At 38.6% G+C, this 15,264-nt stretch overlaps 1 protein-coding gene across 4 annotated transcripts in view; it reads right to left on the bottom strand.

The window, feature by feature from the left end:
• Nucleotides 1-15,264, bottom strand: part of ROS1 (ROS proto-oncogene 1, receptor tyrosine kinase) — an 82,180-nt gene that overhangs the window by 20,234 nt on the left and 46,682 nt on the right. For all 4 annotated transcript variants that reach the window (XR_007163868.2, XM_048065591.2, XM_048065593.2 and 1 more), the window contains 10 exons: nucleotides 13,644-13,876; nucleotides 10,934-11,110; nucleotides 9,737-9,914; nucleotides 9,148-9,265; nucleotides 6,104-6,291; nucleotides 5,408-5,497; nucleotides 4,587-4,722; nucleotides 3,480-3,642; nucleotides 3,139-3,203; nucleotides 313-442 (listed from right to left, as the gene is read on the bottom strand). Coding sequence is in view for 3 of the 4 variants with exons in the window: in XM_048065591.2 (XP_047921548.2) it covers nucleotides 313-442; nucleotides 3,139-3,203; nucleotides 3,480-3,642; nucleotides 4,587-4,722; nucleotides 5,408-5,497; nucleotides 6,104-6,291; nucleotides 9,148-9,265; nucleotides 9,737-9,914; nucleotides 10,934-11,110; nucleotides 13,644-13,876 (1,478 nt within the window). In the remaining variant the exon portion in view is untranslated. The remainder of the gene's footprint in view (nucleotides 1-312; nucleotides 443-3,138; nucleotides 3,204-3,479; nucleotides 3,643-4,586; nucleotides 4,723-5,407; nucleotides 5,498-6,103; nucleotides 6,292-9,147; nucleotides 9,266-9,736; nucleotides 9,915-10,933; nucleotides 11,111-13,643; nucleotides 13,877-15,264) is intronic.

Raw genomic sequence — 15,264 nt, 5'->3', positions numbered from 1 at the left:
AGATACCATTATGTATAATCATTTTTCAAAACACTGTTCATGTTGTTCATAGAAAGGAACTCAGCAGACATATCATGACTGAAAAAAAAAGAACAATTTCAGTCTGATGACATTTAACATGACATTCAATCTTCTTCACAGCATGCCTGGTCAGCACTCAACACTGAGGTCCCAGGGTGTTAAAGAACAACCAGGTCTGAGCTTGCAGATGCAGAAAAGCTGGACATCAGCATGGCCTTTGAGAAAGATTAAAACTGAGAAACAGTGTGAAGCGACAGGTTAAAAATAGACCCATCAGGGTCTTTACCCTACCTTTTGCTTTCTGGCTCCTCGTAAATAGCTAAGGAGATCCCCTCCTTCCATCAGCTCCAGTATAAGGTACTGAGGTTCATTTAACAGGCACACTCCAAGTAACTTCAGAATGTGGGGGTGATCAAATTTACTGAAGAGAAGGAAATGATGTAAGATTATGTATGAAAAGTCCAATTGGTTGACAGTTAATAATTTGCATATAGCTACAAGTAATGAATGAGCAGTTTAGCATTTACAAGCCTGCCTCTACCAACATCATGATTTTATAACTTAAAATGCCTGAACTTGCTCAATAATGGGACAATTTCAGGGACATCTTTTCAAAATACAGATTTACACTGTACTTTGACAAACAATCTAATGTATGCATACATGTTAAAAGCAGACGTCATCATGTTTACAGGAAGCAAAGCAAGGTAGCCAAATGGCAGTCTCATCTAGGAATAACATGAATTGCCATCTATATGTTAAAGGTATCTCTATTATTTTAATAGAGTATTTTTACTACAGTAATCACAGTTGAACTATTGATTTGGAGAAAAGCACATAGAAAAGCAGAAGCACAAAGTGCAATTTATTTTTCCCACAATCCAGAGAAGAATGGTCTCTGACAGTACATTTTCCAGAGAAACAAAATATGCACAAGTACCTGCAGACATGCTAGTAATGCCTGTGTCCAAAAAAATGGGATTATGACAGAGCAATCAGCTCTCTGAGATCTAGCACTTTTCAAGGAATGAAGAACATTTGTACACTCCATCACTACTCGTGCTTTTACAACCAAATTTATTGTGTTTAAAAATGTTTTTTTCTTCACACTGCTGTGTGAAAGGACTTGCACCATCAGACAGAGAAACCTGACTCTGTTGGGGAAACTGATGGTGTCTAAAGAGCTGTCAAACGTACCAGAGTAAACAAACAAATACAACATAGGAACATTTTCCTTCTAACCTCTTTCAATTTGCGTAATCTTAGGTGTGGGCAAAAACTCTTTAGCAAAAAGTGTGATTTTGAATTTGACAGTGCCCCCCAGCCTCCAGCACATACCTCTCAATCAGAAAACCTTTGGCACTCTCAAGAACAAAAACAGAGGAAGGAACACCTGGCACTTTCCTTAGAGCTCACACAGCCCTTTCTCTACTGAGCTGTCATTCCTTAGTTCCCAAGTGATGGGATACACCCAGGAATTTGCTACATATATTTGTACACAAATGACCCACCAATCACCAATATCAAATGACTGAAATACAGATACTCACAGCTTTGCATGGCAATTATAGAAGAAGCCAATAGTCCTTGTTTAACTAGGACAGCATAACACCACTACTGAATTTTAATACACTTCCAAGAGGCAAGCAATATTTGAACAATGAACATCAGGTATTGTACAGTCAGATCCATGTATGTGCCTTTTCTACCTTTGGTTTAATTGGTGGCCTCATAGATGAACATCAAAAAAAGTGTCTAAGCCCTCCAGGAGGAAACTAAATCACTCTTTTTCACATTATAAATAAATAAATAAATAAATAAATAAAACATGTAAAACATGCTTTTTTATTATTATTATTGAAAGACTCCAGTGAATATGTAACACTTAAACTTTCCTATTCTCTTTGCTTCTTTGTCTCATTGGATTGTTATATTCATGGGCCCACATTAGTGTTTACATTTAAATATAATTTCCAATAATATATTTTTCCAGGAATTCTCATTTTGGATTAATAGCTGGAGGGGGAAAAAAAAAAAAAAAGGAAAAAAAAAGAAAAAAAAAAGGCAGAACTGGGGAAGCTTCAGGGATTTTGAGTACATATAATTTTCATACTACAGAGAAAAGTGTCCCTAACCAGGTTTATGACTGCCAGATAGACAAAGATAGACTGTAGGAAGTTTACACACAACTCTTACTCTTCATCACAAATTTAGATTGTAACAATATGATTTCCTTTTAGTTTTCAAAAGCCTTTTCCATCATTCAATGTATAGTGTATAATAACAGATAGTCAAAGTAATGCAAGATTAAAAAAAAAAAAAAGGAAACAAAAAAAGACAACTGTGTAAACCAATTTCAAATTTAGAATAGCATTTCTCCTGTACAGGAAGAAGTCCTTCACTTTTCAAAATATTATAATCCTGCACTCATGAAACAGAAGTCAAAGAAGTGCAGATCAGCACATCTGAAAGCCTAACTGTACTTTTAGTTTTATGCTATCAACTGAAAACTTCAGTTCAACTTCTATTATTCTCTCTGGAAACTCTCAGCTAACACACTGACCTTTCCATGCGAAGTTCTCGCACTGTTGACATACATTATTTTTTGGAGTACACCTTAGTAGAAGTATGTGGCAGCCTCTAGTGGTAAAATATGCACATTTTTATAAAACAATTTCCTCAGTAAATTGAAACTGCAAGGCATCAGCTTGTTTTGGTATGTTTGTTTTGTTTGTTTGTTTTTGTTTATTATTGTGGTTTTTTTGTTTATTGTTTATTTGGTATGTTTATTTTCATAAAACAATATTAGACAAAAGTTGCCCATTTACCTTTAACAACTAACTAGGGAAGCAAAGATATTGAAATATTTTTTGGGTCCAAAAACCAAAAGATCCATGACACGAACTTGCAGTCTGTATCTTAAATTTTGCAAAAGTCTTACAGCTTTATTTTCATGAGATTCATCAGTAGTATTATTTTTTTTAGCAGAAACATGAGAACACCCCAAAATGCCACACTAATTTGTTTAGAGAAAGTGTTGCTCTCATTCCTCTTCAAGGCCACCACCCTCATATGATAACAGCTACAAAGGATACTCAATGGCAAAGCCTTTCCTACCTCATTAAGTGTGCCTCCTTCAAGAATTCGCTCTTCTCTTGGTCTGTTGCACCCTTCTTCAAAGTCTACTCAACAGAAAGCACAAGTGTAATAACACTTAGGTCACCACCACCATTATCACACAGTGCTTAAGTAAAGCAATCAGACTTAGACACGGCCTTTAATAAACAGTATTTTCCAGCAATCATTACAAAGCGATAGGCTCAGCTTTAAGCGACTTGCAAGAAATCCTGCAAGGAAATATCCAAATCTCACAATGCCTGTTTTGGTGGTATAACCTCTGAGCCAAATCTCTCTGTCCATCCCATTCTGCTGCCAGAGAACTACACAGCTGTGATTACCTTGACTGCTACTTTGGTTTCTCCACTTCCATCTGCCAGGATATCTACTGCAGTTCCTTGATACACCTCTCCAAAGGCTCCACTTCCTAACAATTTGTGTAAGTTCAGTTTGTCCCGGGGGAAAGCTGGCAATGATTCAATCTCTGCTTGAGAAGGAAGAGTGCTACAAAACAGCAATACTAGTCACTTGTTAATACTTAAAAATGCTTGAAATGTTATTAAATTTGTTTCTCAGATGAATCTGGTACTATTTCACAGTATCACAGTATCACAGATTTCTAGGTTGGAAGAGACCTCAAGATCATCAAGTCCAACCTCCGACCTAACACTAAGTACTCCACTAAACCATATCGCTAAGCTCTACATCTAAACGTCTTTTAAAGACCTCCAGGGATGGTGACTCCACCACCTCCCTGGGCAGCCCGTTCCAATGCTTAATAACCCTTTCGGTAAAGAAGTACTTCCTAACATCCAACCTAAAACTCCCCTGTCGCAACTTTCGCCCATTCCCCCTCGTCCTGTCACCATGCACGTGGGAGAACAGACCAACCCCCACCTCTCTACAGCCTCCTTTAAGGTAACTGTAGAGAGCGATAAGGTCGCCCCTGAGCCTCCTCTTCTCCAGGCTGAACAAACCCAGCTCCCTCAGCCGCTCCTCGTAAGACTTGTTCTCCAGACCCCTCACCAGCTTGGTCGCCCTTCTCTGGACTTGCTCGAGCACGTCCATGTCCTTCCTGTAGCGAGGGGCCCAAAACTGAACACAGTAAATTTTAAACATTTGTCTCATCGGGAGCATTTAAGGGGAGTTCAGATGAGATCTAGATGTTTCAGAATCTACTGGAAAACACTGTGTCTCCTTCCCTGCCCCTGCACTTGCATTTCTTGCCAAAGTCAGTGTGCAGGGTGGGCTAGAGGCAATCCGGACCAGGGTATGCACCAGGGAGGCAGCATGGCAGGGCATACTTCAGAGCAGACCTGCCCTGTTGTACAGATGTGGCCCTCAACATCATGTCAAGGCATCAGGGATGAGCACACTGATAAAAAACAGTCCAGTGAAGCCCTTTTACATGTTTTTGTTCAGAAAATGCATTTGCTCCAAGGACATACCTGACAGCATAACAGGCATTGGATAGTCCCACTGCTTCAGCCATCCCCCTGAGTTGAGCTAATTCTTTATCTTCCTTGACAAGCACTATCTGCCCAATTAAGGACGGTTTTCTGGATTTCCTTCTTTGGTACCATACTGGAACAGAAAGGAAGACCACCAGATCTTTCACTCTGTGAGCACACCAGTATGTGAGTAGACTGAAAGGCTACAAGTGTTTTTTTATTGTTGTTGTTATTCTGTTCAGCTTGATCCCCCAGCAGCTCGTGTAAGCAAGACATTTCCATCTGGCCACCAGCTTTTCCCATGAAAGACAGACAACAGAGAAATCAGTCAAGTGCCCACTTCTGAATGTGGCAAGAACCAAACCCAAAGGGTTGGTGCAATGTCCCAGAGAGAAGATGAGGAATGAGAGGGCAGGACCATCATCCCAGGGTAATCTCTGCATCCTTCCTTCAGGGACAAAGTAGAAGAGGAAAAAAATGGGAACTTTTGATGAACAAATGCAGTACCCAACTTGAGAATTACAAAGTACAAGTTTTCATAAGGATACAGGAATGTCAGAGCTCCTTCAGCATTTCTGTGCTCTCCCTGCAAGGAATCAACGGCAAGAAATGCCTGAGGATGGAATCCTAGGTACTGAAAATGTAACCAGCTATCTCTAGGGTTTTGAAAGATGAAAGCTCACAAATTCCCCCCAGCTCCCACACTGGGGATAGTTCAGCATTTCCCTAAACCTGGAGGCCCATTATCCCCTGCTGTCTGAACTGCCTTTTACTGAGGCCTGGCAAACCAAGGATATGCAAAAAATTCAGCCGCATACCAAAACCAAACAGCAGAACCATACACAAGCCCAGCACAACTGCTCCAATCACAGCAACAATATCAGTGATGTCTGGGTAGGTCACAGTATCTGTTAAATAGAAGAGGAAAATTGGTAAATGTCTGTGTACATGAACCATATCAATCTGACAGAGCTGAGTAAACCTGAGAGGACCCTTTAGCTGCTTGCTGTGTAAAAGTTTTACTCTGTACAAAGCTCTCTTATAGGCTGTATGGAGACGTACATTTGGTCAAACTAATTCTCTTCCCCTAGGTCTGGAGTATTCCTGCAGTGATGACCTACAGTATATATGTAACAAGAAAATGCTAATTGCTTGACCACTCACAATGGGATTTTCAAAAACACCCCCGGTATGTAGGTCTAACATTCTGGCTGATGGCAAGAAGTAATTTTCACATCTTACCCAGCACAGAAGCTTGCATTTACTTCAAGGATCATACCATGATGCACAATGTAGGGCCACAGAGACAAATCAGTATAAAGGAGCAGAAACAAAGTTCAGGCCCATGGTGAGCTAGGCTCACCATATGAATGTTATTAATGATCAGCCACTTAGACACATTATTTTACTTGTGCAGCAACTTCATCATAAAATAGCAGGTCTCTCTTCAGAAATCAGTATAATTACTCTGTATAAAACACTTGATTAACAGAATAAGAAAGTGCAGGACATACCTTTACCCAACACGATATCCTTGCTCGTGTCACTGTATTCACCAAGGCCAAGCATGTTTGCAGCTGCTGCTCTGAACTGGAAAGTTCCTTCTAGGTTCTTGGCCTTCCATGTGCAAATACTGGCACAGGAGCCATTATAAACCACCACCCACAAGGACTTCATTTGGTTGGTGGCGTCAGTCTGCTTCCTACAACAGGCACATCAAAATTACCTGTGTATGTTATTAATGCAGTGAGGGCTGCTTACTACTTCTTCCCCCTTCTTCAGTTCCACAGCCTTCACAAAATCTCTCTGCCTGTATGAAAGCTCAATCTATTCATGGGGTTTTGGCTACAGAGCAGAAAATTGCACCATGCCATTTCAGCCATGCTAGGAATCACAGATCTTTAGCTTGTCATGGGAAATGTAATGCTAGAACATTTTAGACATACAAAGCTACAGCACATTTTCACCTGTTTCAGTGCACAGCTTACAGCCAAGATTTCAAAACATTCTTATTTAGCTTTCAGAAAACAAAAAGTACTAAATTTATTTTGTGTACTGTTAGAAGCTTTTGCTTTCCTGGGCCTAGAGTAACTCAGTGGCTCTTGTGTATCAGGTTTCACAAGCTAAAGAGGAAGCAAGTCATTGGCAGTGAAGACACAATTCTTTAGCTAGCCAGTTTCCCATAGTATCTGCTGACTGCTGCGTATATTTCTTCCTTTCCCCATTGGACTGAGATTGATTGCTCACAATAAATTCAGAGCTGATTATTCACCAACCAAAAGAAGACCACGTATTTAAACTTGAAAGGCCATATCTGAAATATCATTTCATGTCACACAGGACTGTAATATTTCATGTGAAATGACCTTCGTGAGCATGTCAATCATTCTCCCAACATACTTCAATGCAGAAAAAAAGGCCAAATATTTCTAAACCAAAAAGACACGTGAAAACTATATGTTCTTGTTCACACCCCTATTATAGCTGTATGAAAAAAGGGGTTGTTTCAAAGGGCTATGCAAATATTTTTTAGAATACTCTGGGTCTGACTACATTTTTCTAACTGGTGTAAAAGTACCATGAGGCTCAAAGTCAAATTCAGTCAAAAACACCAGTGTATGCACATTCAAATTGCATGAGAAAAGCATATTTTATTAAACTAAAAAAAGCCTCAGTGATACAGTATGATTCAGAGATGAATACGAAGCTGGAGCCTGGAGAACACAGCAACTAAAGCACGGCCCCAACACAGGCCAAGAGACTGTCCTTTCTTTTCCCATCCAAAGCAAGCCAGGTACAATGTGGCTGCTGGCATATCAAAATTATTGTGGTCTCATAGCATGCAGGTCAGTGCTGATGTACACTCACAGAACTATATGGAAGCTTACAGCACCAGGAAAATATGTCTGGGTGAAAACTTATATAAGTAAAGTATGCTCAACTCCACAGCGCTGTTAGTCCTTAACTTTCATAAGCACCAAGTTAACTGAGGAAAAATAAATACTAGCTGAGTTTAAAACCTTGCTTCCCTCTATCACTGCTCATTTAAAACATTATAGGAATATCTCAGCAAATGGAACCTCTTTAGTTTTAAATAGTGCCTAAATTAAGCCTTGCATTGACTGCCTTAAACAGACCTCTCCAGAGTCATGGTCAAAAAAATTAGAAATTTCAAAGTCACTGCCCTCAGCAATATACTCTAACCCATCCATACAACCTTGACAATGCTAGTGCAGGAATAAGTGTGAATTAACACTCTGTGGATGCCTAATGAGTTTTACATGTATAGTCCAGACCATCTGTATTTGCTGACAGAGCACTATAAAAATTATCTAGTCATCCCATGTTGGTGGGAATAGCTTATGATTCCTTTTGGCAACTTTATAACAGCTTTCTATGGGCCCTTTGAATGCTAAGACATTTCTACGTATGTTTTAGCTGAGAATATTTACTAAATGCTTGAAAATTCAGATTTGAAAGTATTTCTGAGTCTTCTAATCAACAATATATATCCAAATATATATATATGGATACATCCCTGTATTTCAGCATTGGTCTGGAAATTTTGCTAGTGTATATTTTCTTCTATGTTTCCTAGAAATTTATGGAAACGATGGCTACTTGTATTACCCAAGGAAGAGATCTTATGGGAACAACTATTTGTATCATTGACATTTCACTCTTCCCACCAGGACCAAACTGAAAGCCCTTGAGATCTCAGATCCATATTTCCAAAAATGATTAGCTGTATCAGGCATACTTCAAATTGTCCAGTTTCAAAAAGAGTGATGAAGCCTAATTTTAACACAACCCTGTAAGTCTTCTGAAAAATCAGAACAAATTAAATTGTCTCAAGTTGGATACTCAAAATGGAGAAAACAACAAGTGCTAGTCAGTTCAGAAATTTCATACTTTTGCTCTTAGTTTGTGCAAAAGCCCAAGCAAAGATAATTTTAAAAAGACAAACAATCAACTCCGAGGGATTTTCCAAAATCTCCATATTGGTTTGGGCTCAAAGGGCAACTCAAAACTTATTTCTTAGCTAGCATACCAAAGTTGAGGCATGAGCAGGCCTAGCTCATGACTGCTACCCTAATTTCCCAAGACACAGGCTTGCAGACCATGTGAGTTGTCTGACAGTGGCAGAGTAGCCATCCTACTCTCTGTTTTTCATGGGCTTTCTGTAGCCACCCCATCACCCTCGTCTTCACAACATGCAGCTTTCACAGCCAGGTACTGCAGGGAGGATGTGTCTGCCTCTCAGCAGGGAGAGCACACGTCCAGAATACCTGCTGCTTGTCATGGACCTCGTTCACATCGCTTTTGGTTGCCCTCTTCTCTCAGAGGTAGACAGAAATTTTCCCTGACCTGTGGATGAACAACACTCCAGTGCTTCCTTGGAGGGAAGTTGGTGACTATAGCATCTTTGGCACCCAAATTGCACGATGTGCATATAGCTGGAACAGCCAGACACAACTGCTAGGAAAACCTCCCCCTGCTTACCCAGGTTTGTTCTGGGCTGCTCCCTAGGTGAAGAGTGCCTGCACACATGGCTTACCTGCTTTCTAAGATGTAGTAGGTCAGGTTGCTTCCATTGTCTTCAGCCTTTTCCCACTGTACAGAGTTTTTAGTGTTTTCTGCTCTTTTGGGGGTTCCTGGCTTACTTGGAACACCAGCTTTGACCAAACAGGGAAGAAACAGAACACTTAAAACATGTATACCAAGACAAAGAGCTAACAGACATGGAACAAAATTTGGACATGTCCATGGCTATTTGTACTTTTAAGCGGACCAAGGATCTAGATTAATAATCCCCATGGAGAATGAATCTTTGGCTTTCTCTTTGTGATGTCCAAATTTCAAATTTTTCGCTCTCATGCAGCCTTTCACAAGTAACTGTGAGTTCACATGTATATAGATATTTCGTTTCAATTTCCCTTGCTCTTTTCCTGTGCTCCACTTGAAAGTAAACCTTAATTTCTTTCTCACATTATTTTTGTGGAGATGGTATGTTGTTATTTATTTTTCAAACACACAAAACTATTGGCTCTTAGTATAAAAGAAAAGCCTGCTTTTCAAAATATTGTTTGATTATTCATGTCCTAAAAACAGTCTTAGAATCTTGTTATTCTACACTATGTTCTTACCTGTAGTTTTAAAGATTGTTGAAGAGGAAGTACTTTTCACTCCCGTAACATATACTACTGTCACTCTTACAAGATAGTTGGTAGAAGGAAGAGTTCCTGTGAGATTACATGTGTAAATAAGACCTGCGGTGCTGCATGTAGTGCTTGCAGGAGAAAACCAGTCATTTTTTGTTTGCCACTAGAAAAATAAAATATCATCATGGTCAACATTCTTGCTCTATTGAAAGTATGTCCATCTCTGGATATATTAACTACTTTACCACCTTTTAATATCACAGGGGAGAGATCATGTATGTGTTGTTTCAACTACAGGACTTCGTCTTCTTAGAGACCAAGGACACAAAAACTAATTTTTTTCTTTGTTTTCAGACCTACAAATCTTGGCAGCCATAAAGGACAACAGATTAAGTGACCCCTTTGCACAGCCAAAAGGAACCTTCCCCTTGCTTATCTCTGTGCAGCTTATATTTCTGGATCACTGTGGTGACATGCCCGTGAGTTCAGCTTGCCACGATGCAATTGAAAGAGACAGTTTAGTTGAATTGTGTTATGACGTTTGTTTTAGGGCATATCGGAAATGTCTGGTGTAGGCCTAATGGATCTGTTTATCTATATTAAGGAGTCTATGTGATCCAGATTAACACATGACATTTTCTGTGTCCAGTGGTCCAGAAATTAAAACCTGAACCTTCCATCCATGCTGCTGTCACTGCAGCACTTCACCAGTCTGCACAACCAGGCCTGTTTTTCTCTTCAGCATTTTCTCCTAACCTCTGTAACAGGAAAATAAAATGCATATACCAGGTTGTAACTGACATTTAGTGCTGAAAATCCTTTTCTTTACCTTCTTGTGCAGAGTGGACATACCATTTGTAACTACCAGCAAGGCTGGGGGAGGGCAGTGAGGAAAGAGGGAGGGGACTATACTGAAACAGGAGACCCAGGAGGAATTCTGGTGGGGTCATCCAGGATGTCCTTTGGCACTGTGGAGTATTGAATGCTGCAGCTGCACTCCCCCTTGTTCCTGGCAAATGCAGCCTCCATCCTGCCCCTTCTGAGTCACTAAGACTGACGTCACCATGCCCAAATTAACCGCTGAGATTCTTCGTAGATGTCCTGCCACCCTGTCTCACTCACGAGGAGAAAAGTGTGTTAAGTTTGAACTGGGAAAAAAAAAAAACTCAGGAGTATTTTTACCTTACGCAGCTCAAACCAAAAGCTGGTTCCATTGACATGCAGAGGAGCTTGCCATTCTAGCTGGAAACTGGTATTTCTGGGGAATATGTTGACAGGTGCAGGTGGAGTCTCAAAAGTTTTTGCAGTAACAGGGACACTTTCAGAAAACCAGTTCTCATTGGGATGAAAAGCAAGAACCTAGTAAGGAAAGAAATGAACTGCACAGTACCAGACCAGGTGGAAAAGGTAGCTTTAGCAACTCAAAATGTTTGGAAGAATAGCTGTTTTCAATCAACAAAATATTCAGGCAATATGGGATGAAACATTTTGAGTTCCACAGCTTCAGCATTACAAATCTTCAGGCCGGAAGTTCATGGTTTCTAGAGTCCCCCTCCTCAGAGTCTCTTTTGAGTTTCTCATTCCATCTTTCTACCAAGACTCTTCTCTTTTTAGACCTTTCCTAATTCCATAGGCTTTTACACCAGCATGCAGACGTTATATGTGCACATGCTGGTCAGTGTTCTACAACCACAAAAACACGAGGTGAGAATGTGCCTTAGTACAATGTCTTCCAGTAAACCACAACTAAATATGACATATGTTTGGGTATGCATACTTACATACGTTCACATAGGTTTATATGTGTATGTATATATGTGTATTCCTCATTATACTACCCAAATTATTAAAAAAAGCACAAAATAAAATTTAGGACAGAACAGATACCCTCCAGCCATCAGCTGAACGTTCTCGTAGGCCAAGGGTGAACTCTGAAAACCACTCTAACTAACTGCATTTGTGATGGATTCTGCAGTGTGAATTCTGCAGACAACATGTACTTGGCTGACTTCTAAAATGTCTCTCTGATGATAATCCTATTGTCCAGGTACATCATTTATTCTCTTCCTTTTAACCTAAAATTGTCTTCTGTAAAGGAAGAAGCAGTATGTTTTGTTCTTATGAACTCACACCGGACATTTTTATTCTCCTATTTTCCTCTAGTTGCTTGTATACCAACTATTTATCATTTTGTCCTAATGTAATCCTACTGAAAATATACATAATAATGCATTCAGGTACTGAAGTTACACAAAGTGGTCTATAATTTCCTTTTTGAAGCTAGCCATGACATTTTCTTTTTGCTAATTCAACGGGACTTCCTCCCTTCCAAAAATTATAGAAGATAATCTTGCATGTTCACAGACAATTTTTAAACAGATCCTTGATGTTTTAAATACACCTAACATTTAAAAATATTATTTAAGCTGATCTTTCCTTCAAATATATTGTACTACATTTAGTTTCATGCTATTGTGTTAAATACCTAGATATAGGTCTCCTGTTCCTCAAAAAATAAATTAAAAAATACTAGATACTGCAACGTATTCTTCCTACATTTTCTTGGTTGTATCACCACATTAAACTATTCTTTTCTCTTATTCTTACGGCAGTGACATGTGCTCAGGCAGATAATACTGACAATACTTCAGGAGGCTGTTCCCCCTGCCCCAGTTGCCCACACAACCTGTCTGCCTGAGTCTGACACCATAACCACACAAGCCACGAAAGTTTTCATGTGATGTTGATATGGGAGTACACATGAACTGCAGCAGCTGATGGGTGGATATCCCATTCTGCTAGTCATCCTGGGGCAGACCTGTTATTATATTTTCAATATTCCTCTAAAACTTTCTGCTTCAAATTGGTAGTTGAAAAACCTGGATCTTCCTCTATCTGTGACTTGCCTAGACAGTGGAAACAACTATTTTTTCTATTGTACTGATAGCATCATATGCCAACAAAATCCAAAATCAGATGGTTTGCAACCACCCTTCAATATTCTTGTCTACAGAAATTTTCTTAAAAGTCCTCCAAAGAGCAAAGCCCATGCTTGCATTTTTAAGTTATAGTCATAGTTAGTCTTCTGCATTTTTTAAAGGGTCCACATTGATATCTTGGTTTTGTTGTGAAGCTTGCAAGCAAGCTATATAATATGCTGTTATTTTAAAAGGTGACTGCTGCAAAACAGAATCAGCATTATGCTCTGTCAGCTATTAATTCAATCATCACTTATATCTCCATGAACCTATCATATACTTTTTTGTTTCATTGGACTAAGGGAAAAATATATATTTTTTTTTTGCCTAAGGAAAAACTATTTGTTAGAAAATTTGTTAAAAACAGCAACTGGTGAAATGGCTAAGCCTGCTATTAATAATAACAATATAGAGTTCCCCTGTATCGAAATTTTCAGACCTTTTGCTTTCCTAAGAAAAAAACTTAATCATTTGACTGTGACCTATTTGCACTTGCATAGCCTTGTTTATTGCACACCTAGCATTTTACAATTAGGCCACAGTTCTAGGCCCCCTTCTTGGAGAACAGAGGTTTTCCATCAGTTGACCCTCTTTTAGCATGTTCAGAGCAATTCCAGCAACTGTCAGAGCAATTACAGCAGGATTACAGCAGAAACTCCTATTTACTTTTGAGAGCTGTGATATGGTCCCCAAATAAAAAAGATCTCAGTTTTAAGGATTTCACCTGATAAACCCATGTAGGAATAAGCTGTTATACTCAATTTTCCTTAATCAGAAGAGTAAAGGACTGAGAGAAGTCTGCCAAGTTTTGAATTCATATTTTCAAAACACACATATAGATTTATAGAAGAGCGATCTATCAATTTGCAGGTTAGTAAACAAACAGGTTGTGATTATACTGTTTATCATTATACCTTGAATAAATTGTTTGTTCCGGACTGGAGTCCACTGACAGACCAAGCAAGTGTCCCATTTGGAAATTCACTTTTTCGTAAGGGTGTGGCTGGGACAGGAGATAAAAAATTGACAGAGATTTGATAGCGGATGGATTCCAGAGGTCCATTTGGCTTCAGAGGTTCTCTCCAAGATAGGTCGATAGTGGTATCAGACAAAACGACTGCCTTAATGGAATCAACTGCCTCTGGTACTGAAACAAAAAGAAAAATGTATCTACTTTTAAATATCGATCAGACTAGAGGTTTTTTGTTTGTTTTATTTTTAGAGAAATAAAGAAATGTCACTGACGAAGGAAAACAAATAAGTATGTGAACATGGTAATATCCTTGGCTGTTGTACCATGTAAGTAAGAAAAAAAAAAAAAAAAAAAAAAACTGCTGTCCTATATCTCTACCTTTATAGTCATATCACAAAACTGCTTTCTTCTAGTTTACTAATCAAAGTATCAGATGTGAGTTTGTGATGATGTTTATTTGGATATACACTAAAAAGTACTTATGCACTACCCCAATTGGAAAGTCTTTTTTTTTGAACAGAAAAGTCTTAAATAAAAACCCAAATTTGAAAATATCTTGCAATACTAGTTAAAAGACACATTCAAAGATGAATTAAATTGTGCAGGTTGGGCTCTAAAAGTTGTGCAGTTCCAACATAGTGTGAAACTGATTTATTTTTTTCTGATCTAAAAGTTAGAAGTAAAAGTTTCATTTTATACCAAAACCTCTAGAAAAATTAAGTTGTTGCATAGCTTCTATGTATTCTCCTTTCTTTAAAAGAAATCATTAAACTCAGGACATCTCATATATCATGAGTCTGGCCTTTGACAGAGAGCTTAAATTCACCTAAGATATCACTGTTAGTGGTAAGTCAAAAGAAGATAGATAACAACATAGTAAAACACTGCATACCCACCTAATGGAATAAACTTTCTAAATTTTGGAGATGCGCTAAATCCATTTTCTGTGGTGAACAGAAATACTGTATTCTGGACTGCCAGTAAGGAACTTACAAAAAAAAAAAAAATCAAAATATTTGCAAATACACCATGTAAGCATGATGGAATTGAAAGGGCTATTAGATAAAAAAAGCCCCCCCTAGCTCATTTTTCATCAATCCATATATTCCTCAGTTCTTTGTTTTGTCCAGTTTAGAATATCACAATTAAATAGATTTTTTGTTTATTTTGACAGATGCTTTGAGATTCCAAGAACAAACTTGGAAGTTAGATATATTCAGCAAAATGGCTTGTTATGTAGGCTCTGCACGAAAAAGAAGCTAGCAGAAAATTCTATTTCCTAAGCATTGCTTGCCATAATTTACAGTTTTGCTCAGAAATACATGCTCTGACTGAGCTATGTAAATAAGAAACTGGGTTGTTGTAGGTCTGTTGTCCATGCCAGCTGGTTACTCACTAACTGTTTTGGAAAAAAATCAACTATTCCTTTGAATCTTTGAGATAACAAACTTTGAACTGGTATATGGAATGCCCCAACTCCACATTATTTTTTTTTTCTATTGAACTTTCTAGATAGGTAAAAAGCTAAAATTTGCTACACTATCTAGGTCTCCAACATATCT

This window comes from Anser cygnoides, chromosome 3, assembly GCF_040182565.1.
Source record: "Anser cygnoides isolate HZ-2024a breed goose chromosome 3, Taihu_goose_T2T_genome, whole genome shotgun sequence".
NCBI lineage: Eukaryota > Metazoa > Chordata > Aves > Anseriformes > Anatidae > Anser > Anser cygnoides.
This window is presented reverse-complemented; position numbering and strand designations above follow the sequence as displayed.